This window comes from Convolutriloba macropyga, chromosome 11, assembly GCF_964194025.1.
Source record: "Convolutriloba macropyga chromosome 11, txConMacr16.3, whole genome shotgun sequence".
Classification (NCBI taxonomy): Eukaryota; Metazoa; Xenacoelomorpha; order Acoela; family Convolutidae; genus Convolutriloba; species Convolutriloba macropyga.
Genome location: NC_134478.1, coordinates 59572099 through 59585382, shown reverse-complemented (window position 1 = coordinate 59585382; position 13284 = coordinate 59572099). Strand labels below are relative to the sequence as shown.

The 13284-nt window shown below is 30.3% G+C and overlaps 1 protein-coding gene across 2 annotated transcripts in view; it reads left to right on the top strand.

The window, feature by feature from the left end:
- The window catches only part of LOC142349438 (potassium channel subfamily K member 10-like), a 43977-nt gene that overhangs the window by 21962 nt on the left and 8731 nt on the right, over positions 1–13284 (top strand). For both annotated transcript variants that reach the window (XM_075400986.1, XM_075400984.1), the window contains exon 4: positions 11261–11458. In XM_075400986.1, the coding sequence (XP_075257101.1) occupies positions 11261–11458 (198 nt within the window). The remainder of the gene's footprint in view (positions 1–11260; positions 11459–13284) is intronic.

The window sequence follows — 13284 nt, the reverse complement described above, 5'->3', positions numbered from 1 at the left end:
ATAGATCATTGTCATCCTAATCTATTGATGTATAAGTTATTAACTAGTACTGATGATGAATATGAGAGTGGTTTTGTTAGAAATCAAGGTAATAGAGATAGTCAACTTAAAGGTGACCATATTGCTGCAGAACGAGGTCATATGTATATGATGGTTAAGATGAGTGATCTATTTGGTTTTGTGAATGATTTAAAAAGATTATATATGGTTTAGGATTTAAACTAATATTAAAAAGAAATAATAATGATAGAGCTCTATATAGAATTAATGCTTGTGCTGATGCAGTAGCTAATGATGGTAATATAGAAATTAGAGATATATCATGGTGTGTGCCTAGTATTGATCCTAGTAATGACAATAGAATTATTGTACAGAAAGGATTAAATAAAAAGAATAATATAGACTTCGGTTATTATGAAAGAAAAACATTTTATAAGAACGTACCTAATGCTACTAATTTCTTGTTTGATCTAGGTATGGAAAGTGGTATGGAAAGACCACAATATATAATAGTTGGTTTTGAAAATAATAATGTTAATGAACAAACTCATGATGCAAGTACCTTTCATATAATGAATGTTACTGAATGTTATTGTAAGATTGGTAGTGAGTTTTATCCCGAAGATAGAATGAATATTAATTATGGCACTAATAATTATAATGAGGCTTTTAAAGAGATTGTTAGCTTTAATAAAGATTATAATGGGCTACCATATAATATAAAACCGTATATAAATCATAGAACATTCAAAAGTAGTTATAGAATATATGTATTTGATACTAGATATCAAAGTGATCATATAGGTCCACAACCAATACAACTTAAATTTAAATTTAGTGCTGCAGTTGCCGATGTTATATGTCATGCATTAGTATTAACTAGAAAGGTTATTAGTGTTAGTAGTGATGGTAATAAGATGGTTGATATCATATCATAGATATAATTATAATTAAAGTCCTTATCATTGTTTCCTACTAGTCTTAACAAAACCTTCAGCATAAATAGTATCTAATTTCTTTTTATTCTCTAGAGATAAGCCTCTAGCTTCAAGTTTAGTTTTTGGTTTGGGTTTAATCTTAGGCTTAGTCTTCGAGCTTCGCTCGCGGGTGAAACCCGTAGGCTTAGTCTTAACAACAAAAGGATTATACTTTTTAACTTCCATTATTTTTTATATATAGAAATGAGTCTTTTAAATAAGTTCAAAACCAATTCATATTGTGTTGGTGGCAGACATTATAGTGGCACTAATAACATAAGAGGAGTTATCTCAGCCAAAGAAACTAAAATGTTAAAAGATAATTGTGTTAAGTGTAATAGAAATAAATCAATGACAGTATCTGATGCAACAATAGAAGCAGAGGGATTGAAAGATTTCTTTAAAAGTGTTGGTAGAGCTACAGTTAACTTTGGAAAGAAAGTTGCTAATAATTCAATAAGAGCATTAGAAATTGCAAGTAAAATAGGAACTGCAGCGGCATCTAGAAACCCTAGAGCTGCTTTATCAGCCACACCTGATTTAATTAAATTTGCAACTACTGGTGAAGGTATAAAGGTAGTACAAAAAGGAAGAGATTTATACTTAGGTACAAAGAAAAGATAATTATTTGATTATGATTATATTTATGTTTATGTTTATGATTACGATTATCGGTAAATATTTATACTAATATTATTATTACTAAAGACATTGTTATTACTAAACACTAATAACTTTAGTTTAAAAAAACACTTAATTTATTTTTCTTGTTCTTCTTATAATCCTCATATACCTTGACTAATTCATTATATTCATCATTATCTATTTTATTATCATTCATTGATTTAGTATATAGTTTATTAATTTTATCACTAAACTGTTTACTTAAAATATACATTTGTGAATACTTTATAATTTTATTTCTAAATTTAGTATCAATTGTTTTTGATAATGAACCACAAACAGTTGCTGTAGCAAAAGCTGTTGGTATAGAATAAGCTAATCCTATACCTGTTAATGAAACTGATGTTGTTGCAGTTGTTGCTATTGATGATAATAGTATTTCTGTTATCTCAGCTACGTTAATATAATTTTTATATCTACTTAACTTCTTATCATAATTATTAGTTTCAGTTTCATAATAATTTCTAATATCTTTTATAATGTTAATATTGTTGTTAAATTTATTATTAGCTTGAATCTTTTCATTTATCTGCTGTTCATTGACTTTTGCAGCATTGCTGATCTGTTTCTCAGCCGCTTCACGTATCAATCTTTCTGATACTGATGACAAATCTGGATATAGTAATCTCTCACTCGGTGCTGTTGGTCTGGTCATTGCTTTGCTTAATTTCATTAGTAAAAATTCTTCCTATTTCTTTCATTATATCTTCTTGATTAAAACTATAATGCATCTCAAGTCTGTCTTTCTCTTTATTATCAAGTAACTTACTTTGTAAAAGTATAGCATTTATATATTGTACTATAACACCTCTAAGAGATTTATTGTATTCTTTCATTTCTCTCAGAACGTAAGTAAACATTTCATCTAGTTGTATTTTAGTGATATTCTGATTAAACTTATTAATCTCAAATTCTTGCTTTAATTGATTATATTTAGAGATAGTATCTGCAGCAACTTTACTACAAAACTTAGCAGTAATTCTGACTTCATTTGTTGATTCAATAAACTCATTAATTAGTTCTTCATTAACTTGTGTTTCATTTAGTTGTAACTTTATCAAAGTCACCCTTTCTTAGTTCAATTATTTTCCAACTTAAAATGTCTTTTTTAATAGAAGAGGATAATAAGTTATTGTCACAACACTCTTTATTAACAACATCTTTTTCATCTATCGGAGGAAGTACATTTGTAATTTTATAGGTATCCTTCATATCAATATTATCATTATCTTCTAGGAATAACCCACGAGCCTTACTTAATGTTAAATTGTTTGTTGATGTTAATGTTGATTTATGTTTAGCTTGATTGAATCTATTTCTTGTCATCTTTGTATTTGTTTACACATAATTAAAATAATAATTAGTCTTGTAATTAGACTTATAATTAGTCTTACAATTAGACTTAGACTTAGAACTATAATTAGACTTAGGACTGCAGGTCTATCTGCGAAGCAGGTTCCCTGATCTACTTCGTAGCTGACCGTAGGTCTATATTTAATGATTCCAAAACCTTAATATTAGATTCAAAATCAAACTCAGATTTTAATAATTCCTGTTCGTAATATTTACCTTCTATTATCTCTCCATTAATATCTTCTATTTTATATGTTGGTGGATGTGTTTTTAGAACTTCATTAACTTTAAACAATTCTCTATTCCAATTAGAAGTGTAACCTTTAGAGAAGATATTACGTTTATCTACATTTCGAACATAATCACCAACTTTAAGTTTAGGTTGGGCATAGCCAGGTTTACCCTTAATATTCTTAAAACTAAAAGTGTATTTAATTTATCAGGATTATTAGAAGCATCGACTGGTGTCGTATTAATTGTTGAGTGAAAGTTATTGTTATATGTTACAACAGCATCATTTAATATATTTACCCAATTACCATCACCATTGATGAACATTGGTTAATTTATTATATGTAATAATGTTCTATTGAATCTCTCTATAAACACAGCCTTTAAATCACTATAAGTAGAATATAGCTCTATCCCTGAAGCGGCTTTGCCGGTTCCATTTTCTTTAAGTAAAGATTTAAATGTTTTATTGTAAAACTCACTGCCTCTATATACCCATAACTTTTCTGGTTTTCGTCCTTCTGATAGGATTGTTTTAAAACCATTATCTATAGATAAACCAGATTTATTCTTTAATGGAATAGCCCATGCATATTTTGTGAATATATCTATATAAACTTACAATTATTATTGTATTTACTTAGAGATGACTTATCAATTAAATCAGCTGACCATGTTTCATCTTTATATAATGGTATTATTCTTTGTCTTCTAAACTTTGTTATTCGAGGACTGAATACTTTTTTAGCTAGTTGTTGTTGTTGTTGTTGGTGTTGATGTTGTTGTTGCTGTTGTTGTTTTTCCACATTTTTTATGGACGTAGTCATCTGCGAACGAGCTCTGCTTGTGGCTAGCCAAGCAGGTTCCCTGATGGTTTCGAGCTTGCTCATGGACGTAGTCATGGTGTCACATATTTACCATAGTTAAAAACAAAATTATCTAGTTGGTCTTGATTAATAATATTCATAGATAATAGTTGTTTAGATATATCTAGCATTTCATCATATAATCCATCATGGCCAGCTTTTGTTTCTAGTATTAATAGTTCTAATCTTTCTACTAAACTATTTGGATCTGCAAAGCAGGTTCCCTGATCTGGGTTGCTGTTTAATCCCCTACCAAATACATCATCTTTTGCCCCTATTAGACGTTTTATAGCTCTATATCTAGCACTTTTCTTAACCCCCTTTCCTAAATCATATCCAATATCCTTTAAAAACCTTTTAATTTTGTTTTCATCTTCCTCAATTTTATCATATGTTATATTTGATTTAGTAAGAAAATCAGTAAATCCTTCTGAAAACTCATATACATTATCCCTAACTAAAAATGCACCCTGCTCTAGAGTTAAGTCAACACCATTCATTTTATATCTCCTAGTAGGTAAATCTATGAGTTGTAATCTTAATTGAGGATTAGTTTGAGCCCCCAAGTCATGAAGAAGTTTGGTTGTTTTTGTATCAACATAAACTGGTGCTATTTCTTGAGTTTGCTTTATGGTCCACTTTAACGTTTCACCAATATGCGAAGCGGTTTCACCAATCCGCAAAGCAGTTTCATTAAACTGGGAACCAGCTTGCTCGATCTGCGAAGCAGTTTCACCAATCATCTTTGTTTGTTTATCTAACTCTTGATTTTGCCAATCTATTGCTCTTAATGTTTGTTCACTTAATGCTAGATTCTGTTCATTGTTTGCGTTTATCTGCGAAGCAGTTTCACTGATAGTTTTAGTTAAAGGATCAAATAACTCTTCTATTTCTCCATAATATTCTTGTTGTTTTAATTTATCCTCTAATCTAATCTTTCTGTTTTGTTTTTCTAGATTTTTTAATTTTATAGGTGTTTCTAGTTTAGTCATTTTTATAAAAATAATTATCGCAAACATTATATAATCTAATAGCGGCTTCAATAAACTTTCTATCATCATTAATTGTTAATTCTTTAATAAACTTATTATAATTGGTTATTGCTTTACTTCAATCTGGGAACCAGCTTTGTGGATCAGTGAAACTGCTTCGCAGATTTGGAAACCAGCTTCGCTGATTGGTGAAAACACTTTGTGGATCTGGAAACGAGCTTCGCTGATATTATATTTCTTTGCATGTGCTAAGAATCTTTCTTTTGTATGATGAAACCTATATCTATGCAGATATATGCATAGCCTACAATAAAAATGTTTAAATCTATACTGAGAGATGTGTTTATTTACTTTACACATTCTGCATACTAATTATTGATTGGGATTATTAAAATGAACAACCATATGATTATGTTTTTCTCTATATGTTATGATTTCATTACATATGAAACATTGGAATCGTTTACTTTGACATTTATTACAACTCCAACACCAAGCCTTATTTTTACATTTATCACATTTGGTACTAATCATTTTTATAGTATTGAAAAGCTATATAAATATTTTCATTTCGAAATTTGGCATATAAAAATGAATCAACAAGATTATACCGGTTACATTCATTCATTCATTCCACGAGTGAGCAAGCTTAATCTCATGGACTAGTCCAATCCGGAAGCGAGCGACCTCAATCTCATGGACAAGTCCAATTTGGAAGTGCACAAGTCCAATCTCATGGACAAGCTCAATCCCATGGACAAGCTCAATCCCATGGACAAGTCCAATCTAGTGCTTCTAGTATGGCGGTCCAAATGTTAAAAAATGAAATTAAACCAGTGGATCTGCGAAGCAGTTTCACTGATCTGCGAAGCAGTTTCATTGATAAGGAAAGACAAAAGATAGAATAAGAAAAATCTTTAGAATCAATCAGAAGGTTTAATCAAATAAATGAAGAAATAAAAGAAACATATGATAAACACGATGCAAAATTAAAACAAAGAGAAGAAGATATGCGTGAGTCATTGCGAAAGGCAGAAGCAAAATATTATCCAGATTTAGATCCACGAAGTGTGTTACACCAATAAAGATTTAGGTTATGATAAGGATAAGGATAAAGATAAAGATGTAGATTCTGATAAAGATGTAGAGTCTGATAAAGATAAGGACTCAGATTTAGACTCATTTGATGATTTTGTCTATGTCCAAAAGCCTATAACAAATAAGATTAAATGTGAAGAATGTGATGAAGAGATGACTCGAAAGAATTATAACAGACACATTCAATCACTTAAACATAAAAAGAATGAGCGAATGTATAATAGAATTGAAATTATTGAGAGTGCTAATGAGGATGGAATAAAAGTTACTAATGAGGATATAGAACAAAAATTGGATGAGCAGTATACACAAAGTGGTTTCACCAATATAGAAGAAGGAATAAAGTTTTGTGATAGTTGTGATATGTATCTTGATAATAATACTGCTTATAATAAACATGTAACAACATTAAAACATAGGAATAATGTAAGATTGGTTACTGGGGAAAAAGTAAGGAATGGAAATAAGTTTGATTGTGTGATATGTAAGACAAGTCTGAGTCAATATAGCGTTGACCAACATTTAAAAACAAAGATGCATCTAGATAATGTAGAGGGAAAGGATAAGGATAAGGATAAGGATAAGGATACAGATAGAATATAACTGAAGGATATTGCAATATATTTAATACTAGATATAACAATAAAAATGAAAGCATTGAATCAGAACATAAACAAAATGTTAAACAGAAAAAACTTGTTGATAAGAAGTAGAGAAGTAAAGTTAGTGAGTTAGGATTAGATCATAACATGAAGCATAATCAAATAATAATAACTAGTAGTAATTATGAAGATCCTATATTCTTGAATATACTGGAGTCATTGCAAAACATACATCCCCATATTAAGTTTAACACCTTTGATGTAGTTAAGTATACAAAACCTACAGATGATAAGTTAGAAGAAAACGAATTCACCTTTAGGTTAATGACTAGGCAATATAATAGTGCACATGACTTGGATTTAATGAATGGGGAACTAGAGACAAGAATGCAGGAACAGGAAATGAATCAATCTGGATGGAGTATGCAACGATTTGTTAAAAGGACAATGTATATACATAGGTTTTATCCTGGTGGTGGATGTGATACTGAGTTACCATTCACATCTAGATATATACTTAATGTACATAATACTGATAATAAGTGTTTGCTATGGTGTCTAATTGCTTATCTACATTCTGCGCCACATAATCCCAGTAGAATTAGTAATTATAATAAAGCAGAATATATTAATGAGATACAATTACCAATAGGATTTACACCTCCATATGATTATTATCACTTAAAGAAAATACAAGAGCTAAATAAAGATAAAATATTATTCAATGTGTTCAATCTAAATAAAAATAAAACTATTAATCCTGTATTAATTAATCATAATGCTCCTATAGGATGTAATATATTATACTGGGATAATCATTACTTCCTATGTAAAGATGTATCATTCTTACTAAGAAAATCATCTAAACATATATGTTATCCATGTCTGAAGTGTTGTGTATCATTTAGAACAGAAGATGCATTAAATAAACATTTAGAGATGTGTAATAATACTGGAAGAAGAACATTCCATAAAGATGAATATCTGAAGTTTGATAAGTTCCATTATAAGAATAGAGTACCATTTGCTATGTATTATGATTTTGAATGTATAATAAAAAATGGGAAACACTTACCTATTGCTTGTGGATTATATTTAAGAAGTGACTATCCTGATATATTAGAAGATAAGTATGAATGTTATTGTGGAGAAAAAGTAGTTGAATGGTTTGTAGAAAGAGTAGATTATTACAATAAATTATTTAAAGATATATTTAGTATAAATATTCCAATGAAAGAAGAGACTATTACTCCGTTATATAGTATATGTTATTATTGGAATGAGGAAATTGGTGGAGACGTTGTTAGAGATCATGATCATCTAAATGGTAAATTTAGAGGATATGCTCACAATAAATGTAACCTCCAAGCTAAGAATAATATTGTACCAATGTATGCATTTATTTCTTCTAATTATGATAATCACCTATTTATAACTAAACTAGCAAAGAAGACCAGAGTTAAAGTATTAACTAAAACTGATGAGAATTATATTAGTATTGATATGGGTTATGTAAAAGCATTAGATATGTTTAGGTTCTTCCATCCACTTAGCTTAGATGCCATAAGTAAGACATTGAGTAATGAAGAATGTATAACATTAAATAAATGTGGCTTAGAAAGACGTAAAGGTATATTCCCATGTGAATGGTTTGATAGTATAGATAAACTACATGACACAGCACTACCACCTAAGGAAGCATTCTATTCTAAGTTGAAACAAAGTGATATTACAGATAAAGAATATAAGCAAGCAATTGATTGTTGGAAAGATACTAAATGTGAGACAATAAAGGATTATATGATGTTATATCTTAAAACAGATGTATTGTTATCAGTTGATGTATTTGAGAAATTTAGAGCTATGTGTTTAGAATATTATGAAATAGATCCATGTTACACTTATTCTACTCCTGGGTTAACCTGGTTGTGTGGGTTGAAATATACTTTTGTTTGGCTTAAGTATTATAAAGAAAATACAGTTAATATTTATGATACAATACAACACGGTATAAGAGGTGGGTTAGCTTCAGTATTAGGTAATTGTCATGTAAAATGTAAAAATAAAGAAATAGATCCTGAGTATACAGGGACAGAGAATTATTTAAAGTATTTAGACTTCAACTCATTGTATGCTTCTGCTATGTTACAACCTTTACCTACTGGTGAGATCAGAGTATGTGAAGATCTGGCATACACTAAATCTAGCTCTAATACTGGATACATCTATACAATTGATATAAAGTATAATGATGAGTTGAGACAGAAAACAAAGCAATATCCATTCTTTGCTGAAAAGACAAAAGCAAACATTGATCAGTTTACAGATTATCAAAATGAAAATAAAAAGAAAGGATATAAACCTAATAAGAAGTTAATGCTAAAGTTAACAGATAAAGAAAACTATGTAATAGATGGAGAGATGTTAGATTGGTATTTAGATCATGGTTTAAAATTGGAAGATATTACAATTAAACAAAAATTGGAATATAATAAGAGTGAATGGTTAAAACCTTATATAGAGTTCAATATTCAGAAAAGAAAAGAAACTAAAGCTAAGGGTGATAAATTTGGAGATGTATTCTTTAAACTAATGAATAATGCCTTTTATGGAAAAACAATAGAAAACGTATATAATAGACAAGATGTAGAGTTAGTTAATGATGTAGATAGATATATTAAATTAGTAGAAAATATTAGTTTTAAATATGCTGTAGAGTTTGATGATGATCTAGTAGCTGTACATAAAACAAGAGGTAATGTTAAATTAGATAAGTTTAATTATATTGGATTTGTTATATTAGAAAAAGCTAAACTATTCATGTATAAAGCCATATATGATTTCTTTGAGAAAGAGTTAGATTGTAGTTATCATTACACAGATACTGATAGTATATTTATAAACATAAATGTTCCATTGGATAGTACTGTAGAAAAAGAAATGAATAAGATAAAAGGTATATTGCATAATAATGAATTAGGTAAGATGAAAGATGAAATACCTAATGATACTATTATGGAAGCTTGTTTCCTTAAAGCTAAAGCATATTGTTACAATACTGTTAAACGAGAAGAAGAGAAAAAGTTAAAAGGAATAACTAAGGCTACTATTAGAAACCAAATTAATTTAGAAGATTATACTAATGCTATATATGAAGGTAAAAGTAAATATGTAACTAATTATACTATTGATAGCAAAAGGCATAATTTAGAAACAAAAGAACAATATAAAATAGCTATAGATCCATTTGATGATAAGGGCATTAGAGATTGTAATGGTGAGTTTAGGTTCTATCAGTGAATTTGCAAAAGAACTTCGTTGAATTATAATATTGGTATGAGAACAAATAATAAATTATTATATTATTATAATATTTGTATGACAACATTTATTAAATTATTTTTTATATTATTTTTTCTAAATCAAGTAAAAAATTACAAGAAAAAAATTTTTGTGTAAATATCAGTCAAAATAAGGTAAATATGAAAAATGAAAAATTTGAGTAATATGTGTATATGTCTCCATGGCTCGGGGGCCCGGAGGCCACCATATACACATTACTCCTGAGTTCAATCGTTTATTGGAGACTCCTTGACTCAAACTCACGAACAACTCAATTTTCTAAGATTGTTCAGATTTGCAACAAGCATATATCCGTTGAGACGAACTATGGAATTGGTATTAAATTTTTTTGGTGCTATGATTATTAATGATAATGGGGGCAATGATTATTTATAATTTTGTGGGGTCTACAATGGGAAAGATACAATATAATGGCCTGTGCTAGGGTCATCCCGAAGCTATATTTCCATATATAAGCTCCCTCCCCCCCCCCCCCCACACACACACACACACACACACACACACACAGACAGACACACACACACACACACACACACACACACACACACACACACACGCACACACACACACACAAAATTCTAAATTATTATAGCCATCATTATCGTATAATTACCATGATTGGGCGGGGGGCTATACTTTATGTGACCACTAAGATGGGGGAGGGCGGGGGTTATAATAGAAGCCCCATTATGTTTAGGTTTGAATATGAACAAAGTGCTGAAATTGCGGCGAATTTTTAATGTTCCAACTCTTATCAGCTCCATTTATCACATTTCCGCTGGAACAAGCGTTGAAATAGAGCTTAAAACACTCACGTGCACATTTTAAAATGCCGAAAGTCTGCAATGCCAGAAGTTAAAATGCCAGAAGTTGCTACCTAGCCAGAATTTGAATTTCGTTGACTTTTGTCATTTTTAAATGTGGGCGTTTCGTGTTTTAAGCATGGTTAAGTGACTCTGCAGAAGTCACTTCAAAATTCTTACTTAATATCTCGAACCGCTTCGCGGTTCTCGATAAACGCCAGAAGTTCTCGGTGACTTCAAGCAGAGTCACGTAACCATTACTGAGACCTCAATCGTATTTTTCTGTTTCAGGCTATGGCAACATAGCCCCTTCCCACGATGGAACCAGACTGCTGACAATATTCTACACCATTCTTGGAATTCCTGCATTCCTGTACGCCTGCAGTCAGCTGTCTAGTCTCTTCAGCTATATGTTCTACAGGTGCAGACGACGCATGGGCATTCACTACAAGCCAGACAAGACCGATTCCACTAACTCCAAAATGAACAGTAAGTTAAGATATTTCGTTGTTTTTCGGGCACCGTGGTTGAGCTGTGTTGGGTAGCGCCTAAAGTGTTCGTGATCAAAACTTTTCTTCCAACATTAAGTAGTGGGTTAAGAAAATTGAACAATGAGTAGTTATATGATCAGAGACATTTTTTTCTGAAACATTTACCTTTTGGTTGACACCATAAAGTTTTTCATTAGCGTAATAATGTTTTAACTAAACTCCAAAACTAAATTTTCCAAAATTATTTTACCTTCCAAAATACGTTCTGAGAGTTCTATAGACATAACATTTAAGATATGCAGAAGATGACATAAGATATATAATCCTCGACCGAGGTAAGGTAATATAAAATTATGTCCTGGATAGGTTTTTTCGGTGTGAAAAAAATTATCTTGACTTTGCGTGATGTTCTCTACTTTGCAGGCAACTAAAACAACCTTCCTCGAATTTGGCTAGACAATAAATCGTGTCCTAAAATTTGGCTGGAAACTAAAAATTGTCCTGGAGTTTTGTTGGACAGTAAAACATTTCCTGAAATTTGGCTGTACAATAAAAATTGTCCTCGAATTACGCAGGACATGTAACAAAGGACATGTAAGGAAATTGGTAAACCATTGAATAAAGTTAGAGAAGGTCACAAGATCGAACCCAGATGCTGGCAGAATTTTTAGTTCGACTCATTTTTGTTTCCAAAAAGAATTTGGCCGAACTTACAAAACGAATTAGCCTTCACTTTAACAAGGGCCATCTATCGTGTAATTTAATTCAATATAAACTGCCAACCACCTGGAATTATTAGGTATTTCGTAATTTCCAGATCTAGACTAGTGTGCTCCGACTAAAACCGATTAAAGATGTAGCATGAGTTTAATCTGCGAAGAAGTGGAAGCTAAAAGTTACTATGACATCATACACTGCTAATTTTCTGACGGTAGAAATTATTCGAGGCCCTAACTGTTCAAAAACGTATATTAGATAACTTTAGTTTCAACCAAAATATTTGTCTATCATTCATTTTTAATTGGTGAAAGGTAGAGAACTTCATTTGATGCTCAAGAAAAACGCTCAAACTCAATTAATTCCTCCCGTCGTGAGTTTTTTTTATCTTACCTAACCAAAGTGGAGAAAACAATAGATATTCTGCGCAAAAAAATTGCCGCCATTCATTCGCAAATTTGAATAAAAGCCCATTACATTATACATCATTGACAAACTAGTTGCACTGCTAATATGTGATTCATTAAACTAATGAACTATAGATGACTATAGTTGTGATTATAATGTTAACTGTCATATTAATTGCTATGCTACGGTATAGCTCGTTTTTTTTCAACTCTATTATCCAACTTTTACATGTTTTCTAGGGGAATTTTTACTACTTTTTATAGAAAACTTACTGAATTTTGTAAGAAAGTTAACTGTTGTTTTGTAAAGCTTACTATTGTTTTGTGAAAATCGACTCAAATTGTATAACTTAATGCAATATTTTTTAGACAGTTTTAGAAATATCAACAAAAAACACGCAAAATGCCGAGAAATTTTTCCAACATGACTTCTGAAAGGAAGAATTTCGGATTTTCATTTTTTTAAAGTTCTGCTAAAAAATTCTTGACATTAATCCTACCTAATAATTACCTAACATTGGGACTGCAATACTTCCATTTTAATTTAATCATGCGAATTAAAATACTTTAATGCTTTTCAAGTTTCTGAAAACGCTACGAAACCCTTTCAAAATTTGTTTCACTAAATTACCTTCCAAATTAAGTTATTTATAATCAATGTTTTTTAAATTGTCATTTCCGATTTAAGTTTCCTCTTTCA